General features: G+C 38.3%; 1 protein-coding gene across 2 annotated transcripts in view; it reads right to left on the minus strand.

The window, feature by feature from the left end:
- Positions 1 to 27,225, minus strand: part of LOC139727071 (arf-GAP with dual PH domain-containing protein 1-like) — a 62,135-nt gene that overhangs the window by 8,896 nt on the left and 26,014 nt on the right. For both annotated transcript variants that reach the window (XM_071638060.1, XM_071638052.1), the window contains exons 2-4: positions 27,086 to 27,222; positions 2,242 to 2,333; positions 642 to 834 (exon numbers count right to left, since the gene is read on the minus strand). In XM_071638060.1, the coding sequence (XP_071494161.1) occupies positions 642 to 834; positions 2,242 to 2,333; positions 27,086 to 27,222 (422 nt within the window). The remainder of the gene's footprint in view (positions 1 to 641; positions 835 to 2,241; positions 2,334 to 27,085; positions 27,223 to 27,225) is intronic.

Consider the following 27,225-nt stretch of genomic DNA (forward strand, 5'->3'; position numbering starts at 1 on the left):
TCGGGCAAGCGTCTATGGGAAATTCGTGTTGTAGCAAAATCAAAACTGTCCTACACAGGTTAAATGCCCCATTGACCTAGTGACCAAATCTGATGTGCTGAAAAACATAATTATAGAGTGAATTACATATATTACACAGAAAAGTTGAAAGGAAATGGGAGAGATACAAGACTAACAAATATCTAACCAAAAGTAGGTACGAACATACATGACTTCAAATTCTATGGATTCTAGTGATTGGATCCTCAGTGGAAAAGCATTCAGGAATCAACAGAAGTGGGGTTGCAGAAATTCAAGCCTTTTCTCCAAGAGTTTTTTATTATTTTTTTTTAAATACACTGGAAGCCAGTGAAGACTTTGAAGAGGTGGGGTAAGAACTTTGGTACACATTGAATGATCACGAGGTACACATTGAATGATCACGAAATACCCAAGAAATTCATTACATAGAGATTTGGGTCACACAAATTTAGAGAAGGATTTACTGATTAACTAATAACATCTAAAGCGTAATAACTATAATTTTGTGTATCAATTCCCACGACATATTAACAAAATTTGTGAGAGTATTTTTATGGATAAAAATCATGATATCAGAGATAATGTCACAAGGCAACTAGCTATACTAGAAATCATCTCACGTTTTCTTTGTTGTAATACTTGAGAGTGTTATCATCCTCTGACAAGACAAAGAGACGATGCTGGAATTTGCTGTCGTCGCGACCTTTCTTCCACAAGTAGCCAGTCTTCTTCCCCGTTCGGTATGTCTGTTTGTCCATGTCCATGAATTCATGCCTCTCATACTTGGCTCGGATCCACTGCTCCCTCAGAACTCTGTACAGAAAAGATGGAGAAAATGCAGGAAGATGGAGAAAATGAAGGAAGGATACCACTGTACTCCTTTTGTCTGTGTTCCAATTAACCGCAGCAAACCACTCTGTTGATTATTCACAATGTGCTGAAACAAACATCTCTCAATACAGAAAAGACTGGTACATTCTTATACAATCCTTTTGACACACAGTGTAGTACTTCCAGTCACTTAGTTTAAGTTTCATTTGTGGTATTCAGGAAGTTGTTGGCACCATAGCCAATTTTGTGTGGTTACCTTGCCATTGTTGCTTTCATTTCATGCTGTTGCATGTGACTATAACAGAAACTTTGAAATCAAGAGCCTATATAAGATACCATGTGATGTAGGAACACAGAAAAGAAACAACCTTCACATAAGTTTGAGAACTTGTCTTCATACATTGCACATAGAATTTCACAAGAGGATAATGCCATTGTAGTCAGCAATTTGCCATCAAACAGTGAACACAACATCCATGAGTTTGGAGAGACCAGTCACATAAATCACAAAAATAGTGGGAGAATGTGAAAGTTTTCTCCCTTTTTTAAAGATAAACAAAGTTCCATGTTTGACTCAACAAAGCGATTTAAAGTAAACAAATTCAATATTGGGGAATTTCAAGAATAATTTTAGACAAGGCTATTACCAATTCAAATTCTTATTGCCATAATGGTAACCTGAGTTCATGAGCAAGGCAAGTTCAATTACATATTCCCTCTCTAAGAGGAACAAGTAACCTTATATTCTGGGCATATTTTTTTTGACCAACCTGTCAACTTCAGTTGTTGTTGTTGTTGTTGTTGTTGTTGTTGTTGTTGTTGTTGTTGTTTTGTTGTTGTTGTTGTTTTTAAAGGCAATCTGTTAATATAAAGCTCCAGAGCCATCCTCAATTTTAAGTGTCAACAGATTATTTTTCTTTTTAATAATTCATACTTTTAGCTCCATCACTCTCAAATCTGTCCCTTTAAGCATACTCAGGCAGATGTCTATGGGAAATGTGTGTTACAGTAATATCAGCTCGTTATCAACAGGTTAAAGTTGCATCACAGAAACTACCTGCCACAGACCTGTCACAGGGATGTTAACACATAGGACTGAGGTTTATATTGAGCACTGCATCCTGTATGCACATTTTATGCATGTACATGTATTTACCTGCCTAAAAGGGTGCTGCTAGGCAAGAATGTTGTTTTTTGCTATATGACAGATACACCACCAATAAAACATATCACAATTTTCATCTAAAGAAATCTGTTCAAAAAAGTAATTGAATCATTGCTATGTAATTATTTTCGTGCTTGTTTCAATTTGTCAATACATGTTACTATAACAAGACAACAACATGTGACACTATGGATACATTGTATAATGATACAATATTGACTCACTGGCAATCCTTGTCTGTTGGTTTGCGGTAGAATTTGGGTACGTACTGCTCACAGCCCTGCTTTGCCTTTAGGTTACCATGTGCTTCCATGAACTACAAAGAGTAAAGAGAGACATACCACAGATAAAGATAGGAAAATTGAATTATTGATTGTCAGCAAAATGCACATTGAAATCAGTAGCTTCAGCAATAAAAGACATCTACATGCATATATGTCCAGTGTTACATATGGTACCCCCATATTCGTTTTGGCAACAATTCTAAGAAACTGCTTCTTTGAAGCAATTTTAGGGCAAAGTTATCTCTCATTTAAGTTTTCTATTGAAAAATATTGTATTGTATGGGGGGTAATGCACATTGACAACAGAGAATAAAGTGACATCCCTGAAATGTAACCTTTTACTGTGTAAATGCCTAAAGTTATATCTTGATGTCCAGCCAAACCTGCTTCAGTGGTCACCTGTCTAGAGTGACCACCTGTCTATAATGACAATCTCATTCATCTCCCTTGGGTGGCCACTATACACAGGTTTGACTAAAAAATGACTGTGTGTTGTACATTGACATTGATGTGACCCTGCAGCACAAACTCCAAAATGTCTTGAATAGCAAGATTTTTTCCTCTAAAGCCAGATTCTCAAAGAGATTCTTGGCATTAAAGTCACTTTAATAACTAATAAAAATTTGATGTCACTATCAAACCAAATAAATGATAGAAACTCAACCAGTGGCGGAACCAGAGGGGGCGCACTGGGCGCATGCCCCCTCTTTCTTTTTTATTTAAACAAAAGAAATAAGAACAAAATGGGGGGGGGGGTGGTTGTGTGCGCCGCCCTTTAATTTTGCAAAGGCGCCCTCCCTTTACGGAATTCCTGGATCTGCCCCTGTCAACCTCTAGTAATATTGCTTCTGAGAGAAAGGGACATTGAAACATTGGGTCTAGTGAGGCCCACTGGCTTGCTCTCAATGCAAGTAGATGTACACACAAAAGGAAAGTAATTTTTTTTTTAAAAATGACTGAAACTTGTACTTCCAGGCCTACTCGGAATCCGTCTTCTGTAAACATTAGGAGTTTTGTGATGCATAAAGTCACATACTTGTAGGTACCATTCAGACACTCTGGACTGGAGTCACTTGACACTAAGAAATCTGCACATTAGGGGTGGTATTTTGAAATCCTTCCTAGAAAGATTTTTCTTCCTATTAAAGTTAGGAGTGTTCTCAGGTGGTATTCTAACAATTTTCCTAACTTAAAGTTTCTTCCTAACTTTTTTTCCTAAACTTAAGAAGAAACTTAGTAAAATATGCAAATGAGGATGAATCCCAGGAAAATATGCAAATTTCTGACTTAAGAAGAACAAGGCAAGTGCCAAAATGTGTCTCGCCCATTCGCGTAGAAGAAATTAACATTTTCTAACTCCCAGAAGTTCATTGACCCTGCCTATGACCTTTGACCTTGTGGTGACCTTCAACTCCCAAAGGGACATTTACCAGCCAAGTTTCGTCACAAACAGACATAGGGATCAAAAGTTATGAGCCATAATCGAAACGCGCCGTAAAAACTTAACATTGGGCCCTAAAAGTTTGTTGACCCCTGTCTGTGACCTTTGACCTTGAGGTGTACTTAATGTTTGGTAAAATGTGTAACTTTGCATAACCACTCTTCCTCCTAGTTTGATTGAAATTGAAGTCCTCAGTAGAGAGTTATTCAAGTTTTTGTAGCGTTACGGACGGACGACGGATGGACGGACGGACGACGGACGGATGGACGACGGAAGGACAGACGCCGCAGGCGATCCCTTAGTCTCCCCGCACCTCTGGTGGGCTCGACAAAAATGGGACATGCTGCGCACACATGCATTTGACCCTACATGGTACGTCATAATAATATGCGATTGTCATTGGTTGGTTCCTTATGATACAACATTTCGTATTGGCTTAAGAAAGAACAGTGGGTGGGGATAAGGATGGACTAATTGCAGTAAGAAGTTCCTAGGAAGAAATTTTAGAATACCAATTCTGTCTTTCCTTGGCACTTTCTAACTTTCTGACTTAGGAAGAAACTTAAAAAGAAACTTAGGAAGATTTCTAGAATAGATGCATTAACATTTAAATATCTTAGTGTTGATTGCAAAATGTATGTGTATGAATTGATTGCATAGTCACAAATTATACTGTTTATACAATCAAGACCCTATGGATGATATAAAATGTTAAAAAATCCAGCCAAACTGGCAAGATATTATCCACAATCAAATGTAAAATTACTTTGTCAGTAAATGCTGCATGCTGACCAGTGTATTTGTATTCACTAAAAAGTATTTCACCCCTAAAATCACTCTCTACACACAATGTATGCAAACCTTATTTTATTGCATGGTTTCACTTTCTATCCCTGGGCCTACACACTTGCTTGGACAAATATCTGTCGATACAATATGTGACAATACACTGTATGTACTTGAGACAAGTATGAAGTACCACTGGTAGTGTAACATAGGCAGAAAACAGATTGCTACATGTAAAGTGTATCTGAGTCTGTCACACCCTCTCATACTCATTAAAAGGTTTTCTGCTTTATTTTGTCCCTTTTATAATTGTCCACTTTCACGCAGCATCAAAACGTCTGGATCAAAATCTAGTAATATTATAGACATAACCCTTCATGACTCCTTTCACACTCAACTTAAAGTGGTACGGTGTACAATGTAATATCTAGCATTAATTGGACAAATCACCACAAGAATTATTCTGAGATTATTTTGTACTTTACAATGTATATTAATAGGATACTTCTGGATATCGACGGAAATGATAGGGGTAGCAGAAGACAAAAGAAGTCCCTCATACTGAGAGCAAGATGATATAAACTTTAGAGACATTTTTGTACAATATGAGTCTTCATAAAATAACAAGCACAAAACATTGCCTTCATCATGCATACATCTTGAATAGAGGTACTCAATGCCAAGATTGGTTTGACAATTCATGGCAACAGAAACTTGATAAACATGCACAAATGACTAAAATAATAATAATAATAATAATAATAATACATACAATTTCTATAGCGCCGTTCTCCACTTTGATTAAATGCTCAAGGCGCTTTACAAGGCGCTAAAAAAAAAAAAATCTGTGAAATCACTTATGAATGGGATAGTACATTACACATGATACTGTAAATTCTAACTGTGTTTGATCAAGATTAATTCTCTTTAAATAACAAGTTTTGTGTGTATCGACAAACACATTTATAAATGCATGCCAGCCTGTGCAATCTCAGAAACAATACCGTAAAAGTGGAAATTTTCGCGGTGTTCAAATTTTCGCTCATTTCGCGCAACCAGAAACTAGTGTGAAAATAAAAGCACACAAATATTTTTGCTTACCATATGTACCTGTGCGTGATGTCTTGATTCCGCGGAATTAAAAACACGCGAAACTCTTCCGACCCGGCCAAGCGCGAAAAATTAGTCACGCGAAAATATCCACTTTTACAGTAACACCTCTGGGCCTCCTTTGAAGAGGCGGCTTACAATGGGAAAGTTGGAAAAAATCCTATGATCTATACAGACTAATGTGACTCATTTTCATTTGCTACTGTATCAACAGCAAACAATAAAAAATAGAATTTCTATTACAGATCTATTCAAATTTGCTCTTTGAACTAATCACTTTACAACAACAACTGAACAATAATAGTAACAACAACAATAACATCTGAATAGAAAATCAAATATTTTTGCATAGTCTGTCTTTAGGAAACTGTAAAGACCACATGCTTGAAACACAAGACAACTGCTGGATTTGGACAATCATTTATACTTCTTCAAATGTACACAGACACGGCAACACACACTCCATCTCAAGAAAATGATACATGTCTTCCACATCTCTTGGTTTGTATTTATATTGCTGCAGGAAGAATCACATGCCAAGACATAAATCACATGATTCGGCATGGCAAGACAAGGTTAACTGGATTGAATTCATCATCATTTGATGTTGTATGAAAAGCAGGTTTTTATGAAGATGCACAGAATTATGCATGATTTGACATACCCAATGAAGTATATGTTCTCATGTGATAAGCATGTAGTATTATGTGGGATACTAGTAGTGTATCAGCTTTTCTTTTTTGACGGTGAAGCTTGATTAGGGGGCGCAAAATAAACTCCTCCCACTCAGCATTCCCTTTACCAGTCCTGTGCAGCGTCGGCCAATAGAGAGGCAGCAAGAGTATTATCAACAGACCCTAAACCCTTGATTATAATGCGCGCCACGCCCCGGAGGCGGTGACCAAGGCGCTGAGTACACCACGTATTGCACTGTACTGATTCCAAGTTCGCATATTCTGCTCAAACTCACAAACCTGCCCAAACTGATCGATAAATCACCAAATGCCACGGTTCAATCAAAGTGTTTTTCACAGTTCCATTCCTGCCACATTAAGCTTGCATTTTATGTGGTGACTGACTATCAAACAGAGTTTCCTACTGAATTTATATATAATTTATACATTTCCTACTGAATATAAAGAGTTAACAATATGGAGGGCTTCCATATTGTTAACTCTTTATCTGCCATGGTGTGAACTCCCTGTGTGCCGCATTATTCTGAGATTGCAATGTAGGAATGCTTTGGGAAAACTTTCTCTTTCTTTTTTCAAATCTCTGTAACTTTTACAGATTTGTGTTACCCTGAACATGTTTAACATGTAATAAGCAAGTTGTAGAGAAAATGCCAGGCTTTGCTTTGATGTAAATTGTATGACAGATCTATGATAGTTATTCTTTCAAATGATCAAGCACATTTCTACTTCTGAAAGTTCATTGTGCGATATGCTGATTAAAGAAAAAAATACTGTTTCAAGGAAATAGACTTGTTTTGAGACTTTTTCTGCACAAATATACTTTTTCACTTTCATATTTTAATTCCGAGAGCTCATCCTTTGATAAGCATAGAAAAATTATGCAACATTATAGTTTGTTTATACTAAATACAAAATAGTTGCTGATAAAATAAATGAACATTTCGTGAGCTTTTGACGGTCTTGTGACTCACATTGTTGACTTTATTCTTCTACTAGTTAACCTTCACACATCTTTTGCATGGGGGAGTTTTGGGGAAATTCACTCCTTCCATCCGGAAACGTTATCATTTAGTTCTCAACCGCTAGTTTAACTGAAACTAATAATCAACAGAATAAATATCCGGTCTGTGCACCAATATAAACATACAATTTATTGTACCCAGTTACCATGCAACAATATTTCTAGCGCCTGTGTATTTGTTCTACAATAAGCAAACAACCATAGATCTGACTCATGGTTTGCTTTACTTCAACAGAGTCAAACACAAGCATTTGTTTTATTTTTCACCTACTTCTCCACAGATCCACTCCTCTGTACTTTGGTTTAAAGTGCAGATGGAATGTGTGTTCAACCTTTATCACATCACCTTCAATAGGTTGACTGATAATTATACCTGACCAAACACAATAAGTGTCTGGATATTGTAAAGCACAGGTGATACATTGTTTATAGTAGCTCATGGTACTAGTGATATGGCCTTTGAACACTTCACAGGTAGAAATTTTAAAGACCCGGTAGTTTGGGAATTCATATGGGGGGGGGGGGGGGTCTAATCAATTTGCTAACCACTGGGGTATATACATACAAAAACTACAAATTTATGGCATCAGTCAGCAAATAATATGTGCATTGAAGCGAGCTCTCATCAGTAATGGTCAACTCCAGTTGAGATTCTGAGGCTGTGTGTACTTTTGGTTACAGCTCGTTATTCCGAAGGTTCGTTATTCCCAAGGCTCTTTATTCCTAAGATTCGTTTTTCCGAAGGTTCATTGTTCCGAATTTCACTTTCGGATTAACCAATCTTCGGAGTAACGAACCTTCGGAATAATGCCACAAATTTTAGGATTAATGAACCCTTTTTCATTTTTGGATTAACGAACCTCTAGGTATAGGGAATTTGCGTGTTTCGGATTAACGACCCTTCGGAATAACGAACCTTCGGAATAGCGAACCTTCGGAATAACGAACAGCACCCATACTTTTAGCTATCTGCGATAAAGCTGTACACCATTTGTTATGAGGATCCTCAAATACACTGTACATCTGAACTGGCCCAGCCTTCCAACTCGATGAATTCCCATGTGACAAGGTATTTAACTATCAGTTTGTAAATAAACTCTGATCTTGACAAACCTCGACATTGTAAACTCTGATTTGATCAAAGCTTGCTTTTTTCCTCTAGCATTTACTCACATCCTTGTTTAAAACCGATAAAACACTGAAGATGTTTGGGATGGTGGTAATTGCAATACAAAAAAAAAAGAATAAATTCTTTGATTATTAAGTAATGTTTAATTTAGAACTGTGGCTGTATCTTGTAATAAGACTGAGCTGAAATAAATCAACTACTTTAGTAGATGGCAAGGACAGAGGAGAAAGTGCATTGAACCTCTTGCCTCCAACAGGCGCGCCGGAAGCAGTTTTGGATTGGGGGGGCAAACATTGGAGGGGGCTCAAGATTAGACCATGCATAATTATTATGTTACACAATATACACATACACACACACACACACACGCACACGCACACACGTCTACTCTCTAAAAAAAATCGAGTGAAAATGTTCACTCTAAAAAGAGTGAATTTCGAGTGAAATTGGAGTGAATTTTGAGTGAAAATGCTCATTTTCACTCATTTTGGAGTGACGTCAGGGATCACTCGAAGATTTTGGAGTGATCCCTGACGTCACTCCAAAATGAGTGAAAATGAGCATTTTCACTCAAAATTCACTCCAATTTCACTCGAAATTCACTCTTGAAAATTTTGACATTCTACAGTCCCAAAACCATAAAGTAATTTTGACGGTCTGTATGCTTGTGCGTGTGTGCGTGAGCAATAATGGGACTACAATACATTACGGAACGTGATACATTCAACAACGCAGTCATTGAGGAACATTGTAAGTTTTCCTTACATGGATTATGGAATGACGGTGTGAAACGATCGACAAATTATATACTGTCAGGAACATAAGGTGAATGGCATAACAATAAAATGCGAGCGAGCGAAGCGAGCGAGCTTGAAAATTTTGATATTCTACAGTTCCAAAACTGGAGTTTTAATTACGGTAGCTACATATTTCGCTTTGAAATAAATGGGGGCGCATCGGGCGCAACTGCTGGCAATTATTGGCAGCAACATTAGGAGAATGGCATAACGATTCAATGCGAGCGAGCGAAGCGAGCAAGCTTGAAAATTTTGACATTCTACAGTCCCAAAACTGGGGTTTGTAGCTTTATCTTTCACTTTGGAAATTAATGGGGCGGCGCATCGGGCGCAACTGCTGGCAATTACTGGCAGCAACATTAGGAGAATGGCATAACGATTCAATGCGAGCGAGCAAAAGCGAGCGAGCTTGAGAATTTTGACATTTTACAGTCCCCAAACTCCCGTTTGTAGCTATATCTTTCGCTTTGGAAATTAAGGGGGGGGGGGGGCATCGGACGCAACTGCTGGCAATTACTGGCAGCAACATTAGGAGAGTGGCATAACGATTCAATGCGAGCCAGCGAAGCGAGCGAGCTTGAAAATTTTGACATTTTACAGTCTCCAAACTCCCGTTTGTAGCTATATTTATCTTTCGCTTTGGAAATTAAGGGGTGGGGGCATCGGGCGCAACTACTGGCAATTACTGTCAGCAACATTAGGAGAATGGCATAACGATTCAATGCGAGCGAGTGAAGCGAGCGAGCTTGAAAATTTTGACATTCTACAGTCCAACAACTGCCGTCGTAGCTATGTTTTTCGCTTTAGAAATTAAGAGGGAGGAGCACCGGGCTCAACTGCTGGATGCGAGCGAGCGAAGCGAGCGAGCTTGAAAATTTTGACATTTTACACTCCAAAAGCTGCCGTTGGTAGCCATATTTTTTCCCTTTTATTCATATATATACATATTTATTTTATTTTCTTTGTTTATTCATTTATTTTTATTATCATTATTATTATTTTTTTTTTTTTTTTTGGGGGGGGGGCTTTTTGGGGGGGGCAAAAATGTGTTTTGCCCCCCCACTTTTTGGATTGGGGGGGGGCGGCCGCCCCCCCTGCCCCCCCACTTCCGGCGCCTATGGCCTCCAAGTAAAGCTGTACTAACTCATCTAATTCTACTTCACACAGAATATTGAAAAGGTACACTCAAGCTGTGTACCTTGCCCTAGCAGACACTAGACCATACACTTTAGTCCGCGTATGAAAGCCTTAAAAAATGTGCAGCTTGAACTCCAATGTTCATTGACCCTACCTGACAAAATATTGAAAATTCTTCATAAAATCAACAAAAATTCCCAGATCACTGCCAAAATTTATTCATTTGTTACTTGTGTTGTTCTCAACCTTTCCTGTAAGTTTTAGCCAAATCCGTTCACAACTTTTGAGTTATTTTGCACACAGACAAACCAACAAACAAAGCAATGCTGATGAAAACATATATAACCTCCTCCCTTGGCAGAGATAATGATACTTTCATATGTACAGTACTTTGACCAAGTTATTGATATAACAGATAATGACTTGGTGCTTGTATAGTACAGAAAGCTCTCATCTCATGGTTTCAGATATGGGTACAATTTCAGAGAACTAAGTGCCTATCGACATTTCAAAACCTTCACATAGAATATTCTGTGTACTTAGTCATCATCCAAATAAAGTACACAATCGTCAATCAAAATATCATCGAAGCTGCACTCAAACAAGTTTTAGTTTTTAAAAAACTATGAAAGAGTCTTGAAATTTACATCTTACACTTTCACAATATGAAGAAGTCATTAATCTCCTTTCAATAAAAAATCATCAAAAAGCAACTTTCAGAATGTATCATTGAATACAATATAAAACACCCCCCCCCCCCAAAAAAAATAAAATAAAAAAAAATAAAATAAAATAATGCCCTGCAATTAGGAGTTTAGTTGAGAGTCTACACTTCTATATGGGTGCTACTTCAAAATCAATTGAGCATTATCAGCACGAAACCTGTCTAAGACTATTAAAACATACATTGAGCAACATCCCACTTCTCTTATATGACTACTCATAAACAAACCACAAGCTAATTTCCCAAAGATCAAATTCTGAAAAGTACTTTTGAGGGGTATGTTCTCCAGGAAAGATCTCATACTGACTCATATACAGTGTATATGATTATGCGCCACACTCATTTCCACTGTAATTGAATAATGTTACACCATCATCACTGTAATGCAAAGGATTCATTGTATTGGGGGAAATGATCATTTAATTGTGACTTTCCTCTCTATTGCCCCTGATCACTGCATTGTGAGTGTTCCTATGAGCAGAGTCCAATCCTTGGTTATAGCAGCAAGGATGTGCCTCTTTTCATACATCCTGTAACCATTGCAAACATACAGTGAGGTGCGGCGAAAAGGCTGCAGGTCTTAGCCATAGCCACTCCTCATACGAATGTAATGCTGTATGAACTTCTAGAGAGTACTCTAATCACAATCAATCAATGACTTTCTTTCCAATAGCCTATTTTTCTCTGTTATTAAATATTGTCTATTTGTTGTATTAAACTTCAGGCTAGTACCTTTTCAGCTGCCTTTAGAGAACAAGAGACCCGCGGGTCTAGCGCTCACCTGAGTATCGCAAGTTTACCTTTCACGCAGTCACTAATCTAAATTATTCACAGCTCTACTAAAATTTGACCAGGCATTCTCAAGTAGAAGATGAAAATGTACAATAAGGGCCCAAATTTTAAAGATTCCTTAATTTGGGGGGATTGGGGCCCCCTGGGGCCCTCTGGGTGGGGCATGGTGCCCATTTTGATAAATTGAGATCCTGACCCCCTAGGGATGCTACCTGCCAAGTTTGACGAAAATCCATCAAGAGGTTTTCAGGAAGAAGATGAAAATGAACAATTCAGGCCACTATTTGGACCTTCCCAATCTCTCCCCCCCCCCCCCCCCCCCCCCCGCCCCCAAGAGGGGCACCCCTGGATCTGCTATGAACAAACTTGAAACTACAGTCATTAATGTACTCACTCATAGTATTATCTTAGCTCTATAACTTCTGATTCTAGAGAAGATTTTAAAAGATTCCATCATTTTGGGGGGTTTGGGCCCCCTGGGGGCCCCCTGGGTGGGGCATGGTGCCCATTTTAACAAATTGAGTTCCTAACCCCCTAAGGATGCTACCTGCCAAGTTTGGTGAAAATGGGTCATGGGGTTCTCAAGAAGACGATGAAAATGTACAATTTAGGCCCCATTAGGACCCCTCCCCACCCCCCTCCCCACCCCCCTCCCCTGGGTCCCAAGGGGGGCACCCCTGATTCTGCCATGAACAAACTTGAAACTACAGTCATCAATGTACCAACTCATAGTATTAACTTAGCTCTATCACTTCTGGTTCTAGAGAAGAAGATTTTTACAGATTCCTTAATTTTTGGGGGTTTGGGCCCCCTGGGGGCCCCCTGGGTGGGGCATGGTGCCCATTTTAACAAATTGAGTTCCTAACCCCCTAGGGATGCTACCTGCCAAGTTTGATGAAAATCGGTCTTGGGGTTTTCAAGAAGAAGATGAAAATGTAAAAAGTTTATGCACGACGGACGACGGACGACGCACGACGCACGACGGACGCCGGACGAAGGGCGATCGCAATAGCTCACTTGAGCCTTTGGCTCAGGTGAGCTAAAAATGGAGTCTTAGCTGAATAATACTAATCCCTGTACACATATATATACTATGCTTCTAATAATGTTCAGCTACTACTAACTGTAACTACATGTCACATCACATGGGACACTGCCACTTTCATGCAGACGATTCTAGGAAAGTACAATAACATCTTAGGATGTTACAAGGTCACTTGCCCACTTGCCCCGAGCATATAAAACTCATTGTCAGGCTAGTATTAAGAATGAATGGCCACCCACCTGCTCAAAGTAAGGGGCCCTAGCCTAAAAGACCAAGAGTGAGAAAAAAGGCCAATTCATTCTTACGGTTTAACACATGTACCATGGTATTTGAAATACGGAGACTTGTGTAGACCCTGTTTACAGTGCGGGGCTGGGCGCGGCCAAGCCCAAACTCAATTGCGAGGCCGAGCCCCGCAATTTTGTCCGTTAACACTGCCCAGGCTCGGCCGCACTTTTAATTAAAACCTTTCAATATATTGTCGTAGTGGCGCTCTGCTTGTAAACAAACACAATTTGGTATTGTCTGGTTTTCAGACCCTTTGCCAACTGGATTCCGTGGCGACAAAGTCGCAGTTCGGGCAAAGGCCTTTTCCGAAGGAAAAATTCTTTGCAGGACAAAACCACCTTAAACTATACTAGTTTTCGACGTTGAGGTGGTTAATATCCTGAATAACGAAATAGTACAGACAGAGGGTTTGGAAGCCAGACTAAAATTGGCCGCGCATTTGGCCCAGTTTACGTTTACACTGAGAAAAGGCCGGGCTCGGCCGCAGCTCGGTCGCGGCCGAGACCACCTCCAGAGCGAGGCCAAATGCGAGGCCAATTTTGGCCCCGCATTTGGCCTTTTGCGCGTTTACACTGAAGCGGGGCTGGGCCGAGCCACGGCCGAGCCTCGCACTGTAAACGGGGTCTATATCTTGTGTGGTATTTTATAATGTGAATGCAAATATACACTGCAAAATACCTCACATGATACATAATGAAATACCGTGGTATTTAGGGTTGTAATTCAAACTTCACGCATGATACACATCTGAGCTTTGAGTGTGTATCGTGTATGATACAAAAACCACTGACTACATAGCAGTGTATTTCTCACATTACCTGGCACATTTTATGTCTTCTTCCCATAGGAGATGCATTATGCACAGTGCTTGCCTCAGAGAGGTGTACTTTCAGGGCAGAAATACCACAGGATTTTGTGAATGAGAACGGTACCAATAGAAATACCATGGCTGGGTGCTACTTTGTAAGCACTTGCCCGATCACCCGCGGCAAGTGAAAATCAAATCCGGGCAAGGGTTTTTGAACAGTAAGAACACAAATTGGGCAGGCAAAAAGTTTTGAAGCTACCTTTTTTTCACTTTTCGAAATTCCCCCCCCCCCCCCAAACAAACCCACAAAGTCAACCATACAGAAGCCCAAAGATAATGGCTGGTGTGAATATTTCATTTCAGCAACTTTCCAACACGTATGTGAAGAAGTCCAATGCAATGCAACGGCAATACTTGATTGGACCAAGTTTGTTACTCCAAAGAAGCGTGCAAATCAATGTGTGCTCTGAATATTCCAATGATTGTGTTTTACTAAGCCATTGACTAACATATGATTTTCTGTATTATTTCCTTATATTTTGGACTTTCCTTTTGGGCAAGTGAATTTGCAGCAAATATGAAAATCTGCTTTCTCGACCGGGCAAGTGGTAAAATAAAGTTATGTAGCATCCTGCATGGTAAGTATTACTGTGGTATTTCGCCAATGAGAACAATGTTTCACTTAGTGGGTTCATGATAGCCATGCAGTGAATGAAGGTGAAAATATGATAACCCTTACTATGTATGATACCATTTTAAAGTAATAAAAGATTGGAAATCAGAGAGGATACAAGTAGGACCGCCATGCTGCTGGATGTAACAGGATCTTAACTGTTTTAACCTAAGACTGTCATAGTGTTCGAAAGATATGCTTTCACGTTGTCTAAAAAAAAAAAAAAAAAATCTAATGTCAAAGCTCAATTGCTCATGTAACATCAGAAGAAAAAAGAAGTTTCATAGAAGATCTATGTCTGTTGCTATGTATGTATTCATTGTATGTATGCACCAAAAAATGTGTATGCATGCAAACAAGGCAAATTTCCTAAGTGGACAATAAATAAAAACTGAACTGTTCTGAACTGAAATAGAGGATTTAACTCATCAAGTCGGTTAATTGGTTATTTCTTGTGATCCTGCAAGTTTGACACACAAATGTATGCAAGGTGACCTCCATTAAACCATCGTGTACAGTAAAATGGTTACAGAATTCCCTCCTACAATAATGTATGACACAATCAAGGCTGCGACATCGAGCTGGCTGCTGACTCCAAACCAGGAAGTGTGCTACAGCAGGATCCGCTCCACTATCAGTCAACACGGGGTCAAATTCTCCCATACTCTGGAAGCATGTGGTCTCTTGCTAGACGTGACACAATGACAATTTGTCTACATTGCAGCTAGGAATGCACACAACGCACTCAGTCTCGCTTTCAATGGATAAGCTGCACACCACTGAATGATAGCAGCGGAGAAATGACAAACTCTACAAGTACACAAAATTATGAGCTCTTGAACACTTCAGCAAAACCAGAAACATTTTGCAGCACGAAACTTTCATGAATTGGAGATGATCATGGCTGTTTTCATGGTGTGAAACTTTAACAAATTGCCACTGGCATTCTATATTAAAAAAGAACACCACTTATGCGTGCATATTTACTTTCGTGAATTTGAATTCTTGTTGAATTCACAAAAGTTTAATGCACACTAAAATGTCTGGTTTTGCAGTAACCAGGGTACCTGATATGGCAAGGAACAAATAGGATTATGATAAGCTATACCGCCTCCTAAAGTCTGAAACATGCAGCTCAATGTCCATGCACAGATATTGTTAAAATATTTTAATGAGACCTAACTAATAATTTTTCTTCATGAACATGTAGCCTACATTGTATCCCTGCTCCTTGAGGTTTGCACTGCTGACTAAAAGGGTTACCGGTATACACACTGCAAGACAAAATTCACACAACAAATACTGCAACATTTCACTCAAAGTTGCCAAGCAACTGTATCAACAGCCTTAAACATAATGTTGTTTAATGCAAAACTCACAAAGAAGAGAGAGCATACATGTATTTTTACCCTAGCTGGTAAAGTCTAATGTGGAATATATTTATGAATAAAATGCTCACTGCAGGAATCTCAAAATATTAAATGACTTACACGTGATGTCGGCATTTCTCCCCCTGACTGTCACATACGTACATGTAAGAAAACATGCACCAAGCTCCCTTGGGTAATTGCTTACATACGTGTATATAATGCCGAATATTTCGTGAGGTTTTAACTTTTGCGAATTTCACAAGTTGGGTGCTATTTGCAACCACCCAAAAATATTAACTCTAATCCCGACATGAATTTCACCCATTGAGGACGGACTGATTTTGCTACATAACGCATTTCCCATAGACACCTGCCCGAGTACACTCGGGACTCGTCCTCAACGGGTTAACATGCATGCATACTTTTCTGTGTTCAGTACTGTATTCCACAAGCCTAATTTAACCACTCGCGAAATTGTTGCTAGGAAGTCCCGTGAAAAATTAGACTCACTAAATATATGGCGTACAGTATCTAGCGGTTACCCTAGTTACTGCATGCATTGGACTGCTGGATATATAGTCTATAGGGTGGGTATATTTCAATTTAATGGTCGGAGTAATATCCTTCGCAATTCATCATTTTGTCATAAACAGTCAATATACTGTATACGCTGTTATTTTTGTGTATATTTTCGCAGATGACGAGGTCATAAATATTTTTGCGAGATGTTGTTTTCGCGAATCAACGCCGACCTTTACATTAATGCTCTATAAATAAAAGTGTATGGGGACATTCTCGCATGTTGTTAAATTTGTGATCCAACTGTAATTCGCGAAATTCATGAAAATTAAACCTTCGTAAAATTCACAAAAATTAAACCCTTGCAAAAATAACAGCTTATACAGTAGTTCTTTTGAATTATGTAGATTGTCACAAAATAGGTCCCATGATAGTATTGATGAGGATGCAGGAGTAAACATGGATTTGTTGTGCAGGTGTATGGGAATAATTTCGTTTTAGAGCTATGTCCAATTCCGCTTACTTTGTAAAGTAAATGTCTTATCAAATTTTCACATTTTGAGCAGTGGTAGATCAGCACACATATATAGCTACTTTAAACTACTGAATAAGTGGGAATTTTCACTGTGTGAAAATGTTTACACATTTTGCACAACCAGAAGCTAGCGTGGAAATAAAAGCATAAAAATATTTTTGCATGCCATGTTCCAGTAATCAATGTTCTGATTTCAAGGCATTAAAAAAACACAAAATTCATCTTGCCCTACTGAGTGAAAAAAAAAAATACTCATGCGTAAGTATCCACTTTTAAAGTACTTCCCATACATATGCATTCAGACAGGACTATATTCCTGTCAGACTAGTGGGCTGTGGGACACAATGTACTCAATTATGATACTGCCAATTTTATGGAAGCACTTCCGAGATTAATTAGGTGCTATTAAAACTGTGCAGCACATAAAATTTAGATACTTGTACTGTTGGCAGGATACCAGTATTCTGTCTCCAAAAAGGTACTTGTACAATAGACCTAATGGAATGATAACATGGTTTATTTACTGATACTCAAATTTCAGGCATTCATGCTAAAAGTGACAACTAGGCTATAAAAGGAAAACTTGTTTCAGCTACTTTTGCTTTCAATAAAAACACATGCTGATGGTATATCTACAGCATGAAGAGAAAACCACACAATAATTAATGAAGTTGATGGAAGCAATTGAGTACCGGTATACAAATCTTGTGTGCAACTTTAGTCTGTTTCTGCATTTTCACAGTGATGAGTACGTACAATGTATGTTTCTTACTTATTGCTTCTATTAAATTACTGAGTCCACTGCTATCAACAGCAGTAAAGCATTGGTCACACACATGCAAGTACACATACAATACTGTAGGTGTCCAGACAAAATTATGTGTGGTATTTACGACTGAATGCATGCATGGGCCAGCAATACATACAGTATTGTATCACTCTATGTTACATCGACTGCATCAATTAAATGTATCATTATAACATGTAAACCCAGCAAAAGAAAGCATGATTGCATTATTGGAAAAAGTTAGTTTTATAATTAGTCCAATAACTATTGAAATAGTTCTGATGTTTATGGGTGATAATATACAGTGTATGTGCAGGGCTTGACACTATCTTTTCTGTCTAGTGGTCCATCGGGTCACTAAAATCTTTGAACCTGAAGTCTTAGTGGCCGAAAAAGATATGTAGTGGCCTGAAATAAAAGCTATAGTAACATTGATCCACTATGAATCTTAGTTGCCCGATCGGGCTACCAAAGATAATTTTGGTGGACAGATACTAATTTTGAGTGGCCCCGGCCTACCAGGCCACCACCGCCATAAATGTCGAGCAATGATGGCTCATATAGCACACACAAAAAAAGGTCACTGCCTCCAGCATCTGTCATGTATCAAAAATTGTTCTTGACAACCACAAGCTTGCCCAAGGCTTGCCCGATAGCAAATAGCTATCTAATGCACACAAACTGGATTCTAAGTATCGAAATGCATTAATGTGTGCAGGTGGATGGCCTACCTTTTCGTTACTGTAGGTCCTTATACTGAGGTAAAATCGTCAAGAATATGAATATATTGCTTTAAAAAAATACAACACCATCTTTGCAATATAATTGTAACTACTGTGAAAGTGCTCAATTCTGAATGCATTTGGTCAAAGTAGAGTAGACATCACAGGCTTTTGAAAAAGATGATGCTGCCATTTTTCATTGCCATTCCCACGTTGTCATTACAAGATACATTTGTACAACAAGCCTCTCATCAAACCATTTGAAACTGGATGTTCAGGGTACTACGTACACCTCACTTGGATCTGAACTTCACTCTCCTCTTTTGGTAAAACTTGTGCCATTTTATGCCCAGCAAATTATGAATCTACTCAGTACTGGAGTAGAGAAAACAAATGTGACCCGCTACAACAAAATGATCCTAAAGTCGGGCGAGGTCGATTATTTGAAAATTGCATGATATAATCCCCTAATCTTTCTGCTTTAAATTGATATATAACACATTTTATAAAAATAATCGGCTGCGGAGATATCAATGTTTAAAAGAGAGCATGTCGAGACGTCTGGAAAATCACTGTTTTGAGAAAAGCACCCTAAAAGTCTTCCTTTCGACGCAATCGCGATCAAGGGACACGCAAGTCAGTTTTCACCTCTGGAAAATAGAAGGTAAGTCCTAGCAACCCCCGAAGAGTTCATTCAAACACATCAGCGTCGGCGGTCTCCTCACCAACCAATCAGTGACCAGGATGTGAGAAGTGGCTGAGCATAGCGCACCCCGCCTGCACGCACCAGTCGACTGGGCAGTGTGCGAGCTTCACGCTTCGGTTAGCAGCAAGCAGCAAACTGACCAATGAGATCACTCTGGTCGTTGTTAGGGGCGGAACCTATCTGTGGCGCTCAATCCAAATTTTCGAACCAGTTTCTGCTTCGTTGAAACGCCAAAAAACATGGCTCAGAAAAACGCTATTTTTTTATCTTTCCTTTGATCATTTTGCTTCAAAATTTCGACAGATGATAGAAGACATGTTAGACTCCAGTGATATATCAAAATCAGAAAATCGTAAGTTTTGACCAATTTCAATGCTCTGACTTCAACTTGATTTTCACGGCTTCGACCGTGCGCGACTTCAGGACCTTTTTGTAATAGCGGGTCACAAATATTAAAACTACGTGATTCAAACCTGAATGTTGATTAAAATGCTAACATGTCAAAGGCTTAGACAAGTTAAAAGAGCAAAACTTCCTCCAGTATGTAACAAAGAGCATGATGAATTTTCTGGTGAATTCTAAAATTGTATCATAATCATATTAGTGCAAATTATGTGTTCTAGTGAGCTGTAAGAGCTCCTGATGTGCTAGAAGTTTACAAACAATCTCTTGACAAAAATGTGTTTTGAGTTATTAGATTTAAAAGTCTGTAAGCAATGCTGTACAATGGCACTGGACCAACGGTCCCTGACCAGTAAAAGTTACTGTTGGACCAGTAACTTTTTCAGGAGTGGACCAGTAAAACATGGAAAAAACTGGATACCTACTGGTCCAACAAACATGTCAGATCAGTAAAAAAAATGGGTTAGTGTGCAGCCCTGGTTCAAGGATGTTGATTTAAATACGTCATATTTGATTTTACAATGTACATTGAATTCATGAACAGCATTATGCCTTTATACATTTAATAGTTAAAAATACTACAGGGCAACGCCAAGCAAGGACTTTATTTTCGCTATCAGATGCACCATTTCAACTTCCAGCTCACTGCTGCCCCTCCATTGTCACTATTTTTCTTCCTTACACTCTTCCTATACGGTGTAAGTCATTTCCCTCCTCAACTCTCCTCATAAACATTGCATATATACATAATCACAATTTTCTTTCATCTCAAATATTCCCACAGATTGAACAAAAGGAAAATTCTGTGTCCCGTAGTACTGCCGTCCTAAATCAAAAGCTCCCTTATAACAGTATCAATTCAGCGGGCCTTTTATTATTAATCCTAAATGGGAAATACGTAGTTTGAGCACTATGTCAAATTTAATTTTGTCCTATCAACTTTCCAATAAACACACAGACTAATTGATGTATATTCCAGATAATACATAAGCTACAAACAAATGAATAGGCATTTCAGTTTTGAGTCAAAATGCCTTCACTGATAACAATTTAACATGAAAATGTCATTAGTTAGTGCTAATCTCAACTGAACTGTTAACAATCAATCATGGCTAATCTCCATCTGCATAATGCACCAGAATCATGGCTAATCTCCATCTGCATAATGCACCACAATCATGGCTAATCTCCATCAGCATAATGCACCAGAATCACTTCAACATTTTTATAATGTTTAGTCATGATGAGAATGGCATTATACCTGACCATGACCTTTAACCTCAGCAGATCATGCACCAGAGGAACTAATGAATGAATTTCCCAATGACTCATGTGTGCAACAAGAATGAAAAAACTTTGCAGTATATCCCAAGGGTCCTCACTTTACGGGGCAAGATTAAGGAAGAGATTGACAGATGAACGAATACGTCAGACAGAGGACTGAAATACTCAGGCTGTCTATTGTCAATCTTTTTACTGTCATTCAGAGAGTAATGGCCAGAGGAAATATACCCCCTTCACACTAAGTGTGACAGGGGTATAATGAAACAAACAATTACAGTCCTTGTAGGGTTCTGAGCTGACAAGACAATGGTAATGTAAAAGACATGACTACATCGTCTCATGATGATAACGGATAATATCAGGACAAAGGACATCACAACATAAACAATTGCTTACAAAATATATGAACAGCCATGGCAGGAAAAGAGGGCATAAACTCTTGAAAAGAGCATGAAAAAAGAAGTACAGCTACTTGTCATATTCAGAAAGATTTGATGCACAGAATTCACCAATGTCTGTGTTCCAAGACTGGGAATATACATGCAATTTAAGCAATATTTGTTATTCTGAAGGTTTGTTAATCCAAAAGGTTTTTATTCCAAAGGTTTGGTCTTCTAAATGTCCATTATATACCGAAGGTTTGTTATATCCAAGGTTTGATTCTAAAACAAATTATGGTTTGTAATTCAAAAGGTTCCTTAGTATGCACCTTGCTTTCATTTTTGGATTAACAGACATTTTGGGATTTTTTTAAATCAAAAACCTCCAGAATTATGAACCTTATTCATTTTCAGATTAACAAACCATATTTCATTTTAAGATTAATGAACTTTAGGTAAACAAACCTTGGAAATAAATGTAACTGTTCAGGCTAATAACAAACCCTTTTTCATTTTCTGATTATAAAGGAAAGTCTATTAGTACAAGGTACTTGTGTGGTTCAGAATAACAAACCTTATTTCATTTTCAGATTTAAAAACCTTTGGAATAATGAACATCATCCAGTAAGGCAACAAGACAATCAAGAACATGTCTTCACTGCCAATTTCAGTTTTCTGGCCACATTTCAAAAACTTGGTCAGGTTTCTGCATTCAGTGCAGTACTAGGATTGGATGTGTGTCTATGATTATTGTATGTTTGAATACCTCTCCTTGTTCAAGTTATCAGGTGAATAACTTTATCAAACACACTTATGATATATAAGTCAAAGAAACTGAAATGCAGAAATTTCACTCCAGTTTAAGATGTGTGGAATTTTGATGATTCATATAAAAAAAAGAGAGCGATATTGATCACAATATCATAAAAAGAAATGTTCAACTGATGAATCATTCATTGATAACCTGATATAAGGATGTAATCAAAAGGGAATTTCAGAGAGTTAATTAAAAGTTAGTCTCAAAAGAGAGAATAACATTTTATAAGAAAAACAGCAAACATCTGATCAGAATCAGATAAAAATTAAGGAGGTTACAAAATTGTGAAGCTCTGATAACTTTTTTTTTTTTGCAAAACTGTTCTCTAACAGTTATGAATATGCAAATGAGTGAGCTGATGCCATCATGTTAAAGTTTTTTATAAAATGGGTTCAAGAATGTAGCCAATAGGAAGCGCTGAAATGAGTCACTTGTGCTTCCTTTATTCTAGTCCCATTGCACTGCGTGTTAAATCCTATTGCCGATCGTCTGTGCGCGCGGCGGCTCCTTTGAATTCAATTGCATGCATACGCGCTGTCAATCCTGTAAACAACTTCTAGTTCGGGCTGCCGGCCGGCCGGCCTTTCTTCCCTTGTGCATAACATGTGTGGCGTACGTATACTCGCTACACTTTGTACAGTACAGTAGACCAAGCGTTGTGGGACCGGGACGCGTACATGGAGTCACTTTGAAGGGCAAATCCAAAGATTTAGCAGGTTAATTCTCACGCCGTTTTCAGAGTATGTTGTCTAGTAGGCCTATATGAGGAGTCTATATCAAGTCTTTAAGGTAAAGGGTGCATATTCTATGTAAAATAAGTAAGTTTTCATGCGGGAACTTAAGTGTCCGGAAAGCCAACCCCCCATCACACTGTATGTGCGGGATTTCCGAGTGCGACATGCGTAAATGTTTGGGACGAACATCTTCGGACGTCTTGACCCACAAAGGTCCGTGAAAAAACGCTGAAAAATGCTGTTAGTTTTCGAATTTTTGACCCATTTTATAAAACAAATGATGCACAGGATTATTTTGTGGCGTTAGTGGAGGCGTAGCTCACTCTCGGGTATTTACAATGTAGTGCAACATGCACTCGGCTTCGCCTCGTGCATGTTTCACAATTGTAAATACCCTCGAGTGCACTATACACCTACACTAACGCACTCTATCCTGTGCATCATTTGTATACTACTGTAAAACGAGAAATTTTCGCGTGCATTTTAATTTCGCGAATTTCGCGAGCGCCAAAATTCGCGAAATTAAAATGCACGCGAAAGTTTTTGTCTACACTACATGCATTGAACGCCAGTGGCAATTCGCGAAAATTTCATGCCGCGAAAAAGGCTGTCAGCTCCAATTCGTGAAAATTTCATGCCGCGAATATATCATGTTTTACAGTATTGATTACATACAAAAAAACCTGACAAAATTCAAATTTTCTGTGATAAAAGTGCAAACCATTGATCGTATCCCTTGCTAAATAACTTCAAAATAATGATCAATCACATATATCATGAAATGAAACTTGGGCATGACGGTCTTTGAACAACAACACCAACAAAAGAAAGAACACAACCAAAAACAAAGAACACAAAACTGGAATTACAAGATTTGTGTACAAACTATCAGTACAATGAAAGTTATGAGGCAATGACATCATCAACTCACTGTTTAAGAACTGATTTGTGAAAACTTAGCTAAACTTTCAAAATTCATACTCACTGTTTAAGAACTGTTTTGTGAAAACTTAGCTAAACTTTCAAACTTCATAACTTGCTTTATTTTCATCCAGTTTGAACAAACTTTCACTTTTTGTGCTTAAAAAATTCTATCTTTTCTTATCAGACTAACTGGTCCAGAATTCCCCTTAAAAAATCAGACTCTGTATTCTATTCTTTACTGAAAATTCCAAACCTATGGCCAATCTCACTGACAAGCTGAATGGCTTTCAGGTGAAACAAAATTAATGACTAGTGTTGTGACCCAACACAAAGAAAAGGTCATTTCCAGTGATCACAGCTCTGAGACTAATTGAATGTATAATGTGTGTGTGTTTGTTAAACTAACAAATTACGTTGTGCACTCACGCATTTCAGAATCAAGCCAAAACTGTTGATGCCACCATGGAGGCATTGGTAGCTCTCACAGTATGCATCACAGCAATTATGTCCAGCTGTATAACATTAACAAATGCTACAATACCCATAATTATGTTAACATTTCTTTTGTACCTAAAATGAAACTGAAATAACCTTGACAAAATAACAATATAAAATTAATGTTTCTCTGCAACCATGGCTCTGAGATATGAAACCAGCATTCAAATGAATACAATGTATGCTATCCCTTTATGACTAGAGAAGTTTTCTCCCTTCATTATAAATGATTCAATTTAAATTTGTACTACATGTACATGATGATGCATCAAACACATTCCTACAGCACACATTAGTGTCTTCCACTACATCATTTCCTACATGGTTTCTACACAATGAGCAATGCTTGAAGTGTGCTGCTCAATAAACACTGCTATCTGCACACCATAAACTCTGCACCTTGGAGTACACAAAAGAAAGAAATTAGGCCTTATCATTTTGAAAAAAAGAATCCTGTTTTTAATACCATGAATTATGACACACAGGCATTCACTAGAATAATGTATAAGATAACAAATCGCTGCTCTATTATACATTTTGCAGTGATCCTGCATGTACTACAATTCAACTCTTACCAAAGAATTTTATACAATTCTTCTTTTATGAAAGAAGCATGATTTTGTGTGATCCCACTGTATTGCGACATGGAATCCTCATTTTTTTCTTCTTCTTTTTGTAAGTGCTGTTCGAACATAATATAAGCATGCAAACAAAGTAAATCACAGGATTGTATGACTTTCACAAAGAAAATCTTGATTAGCATGGTTTAATGTCTCTTTTGTATGTTTGTTGTTGTTGTTGTTGTTTGTTTGCTTGTTTGTTTTTGGTTTGTTTGTTTGTTTGTTTGTTGTTTGTTTGTTTTTGGGGGGGGTGTGTGTGGGGGGGGGGGTATGGTAAGAATGCACATCAAGCTCCTTGACTTGATTGTTGTGGCCAAGAAGGGTACTACAAATCCACATGGGCTTACTCATGCAACCATAAATCACTGTCAGGCAGGTTAAAATGTATGACAGACACTTTGGCCATCCAAACATAGTGGATACTTACTCTAGTTTTTCCCTGCACATGGCTAAGAACTATCTTTATTTTTACACAGCTGTTGATCAAGAGAGTAACATGAAGTGAATCTTTTCTGAGGTTAACTCACACATGAACAGTGTGTGTAGTTGTCATGGAGCGACAACTTTCCACACAATGTTATTTCGCTCTTCGCAGCTCTCCTTTCCGACACTTCCCTGTACACGCTTCAGCTTTGTTGCGTGCTAGCTTAGTTGTGAGAGAGGAATACTCCTTTTGGCACTGCATGGGCATATATAAAAGTCTTTTGCATTGCCTCACCACACTGTGTGACACATCATGACAGCAGATTCCCACACAAGCAAGTGTGCAATACAAGATGTGGTAGTATTACTGGATAAGCCAGAAGACTTTCATTGATACAGTGATAGACATGTTTGCAACCTCTGCTATGGATTACATGTAAAAGGGAAATCTTGTATAATGCTTTATCAACTGTATTACAAATGAGCTTTTAAATGATCTTGATGGATTATTTATCAATTTGTATCTGAAGAACTATTGATCACTCTGAAATACAAATTATACACTTGTAAGACAACAGGCATATTCACACAGCCACCAATAGTTACAATCATTTGGATTGGATTTGAAAAGCAAGGTAGAATTTTTTTTTTAATGTGTGTGGACAATACATGTACTTATCATGACTATTTGTGATATTCAAATCACGATCTGCTCACCACAAAAAGTGTGACATTTCTGAAATAGTCAAGCTTTTTTCTGTATAGTCGTGATTATTTGCAGTGTGAAGTATGATGAACGCTGTGAGAAATCACACCAGTTTTCTGTATCCCATTATGCAAGGTGTGCAGGACAAAAAGGTCAAAGTCAGGTTAAACATTAAGTTTCACCCATGCGAAGTTTGGTCTCCCTTTTATAGAGTGCAATTTTTAATTGCAATTTTGCTTTGTGAACCGGTGGGCTTTTCTTCCTGCCTGTGTACATGTGAACCAGAGTGCAAAAAAGTATGATTTGAATCTTAATTTGAATGGCAATCCGAGTCACACTGTTTCGACACGTGTGAATGTGAATATAGAATAGGTAACCAACCTTATACAAACTCATGACAAACAGGAACAAGCCAGATATCTTACAACCAAAAGATATTTCAAAACTGACACTTATATACAGTCGGCACAGCTATGAGCACAATGTAGAGCTCATCATTGTGAGAACCATGAAAGATCTACATTAAGAGCAAAATCAAAGACTCATCCTACAGGATACTACTCCTAAAAATTGTTTTTAGTATCAGGTTGTCTGGTCCTCTGGAAGTTCACGAAGATTATGTAATTTGTGTATGTATACTGAAATCACTTATAAGAGAATTAATACATGGTATGTATGTAGGAAAAGGTAAATGATGTGTTCTCATAATAATCACTACATTATCTAAATTCAATGTATAGTGTAAATATTGAGTTTCAAGCCTATAACCAGCCCCCCCCCCCTTTTTTTTTGGGGGGGGGGGGGAGGGGTAAGAGGATTGAAAACATGTACCTTTTCTCATACAAACCTTAAGCTCATGGATACATTTAGTTGTTATAAGAAAAGGCCCAATCGGAAATGAGAGGAGTACCTACCGCCACCTGCTCATCCGTCCACTGGTCCAGTGGGATGCTCTTGGTGCGGCTGATCTGAACTCCAAGCATGCGATGGATGGTGGCACAATGGACACAAAGGAAGACACCCAGATTGTAGGCCCCCCAGTCTGAGTCCTCTG

Source organism: Diadema antillarum, unplaced genomic scaffold, assembly GCF_040938485.1.
Source record: "Diadema antillarum isolate AM-2024a unplaced genomic scaffold, OU_Dant_1.0 scf00000017, whole genome shotgun sequence".
NCBI classification, from domain to species: Eukaryota; Metazoa; Echinodermata; class Echinoidea; order Diadematoida; family Diadematidae; genus Diadema; species Diadema antillarum.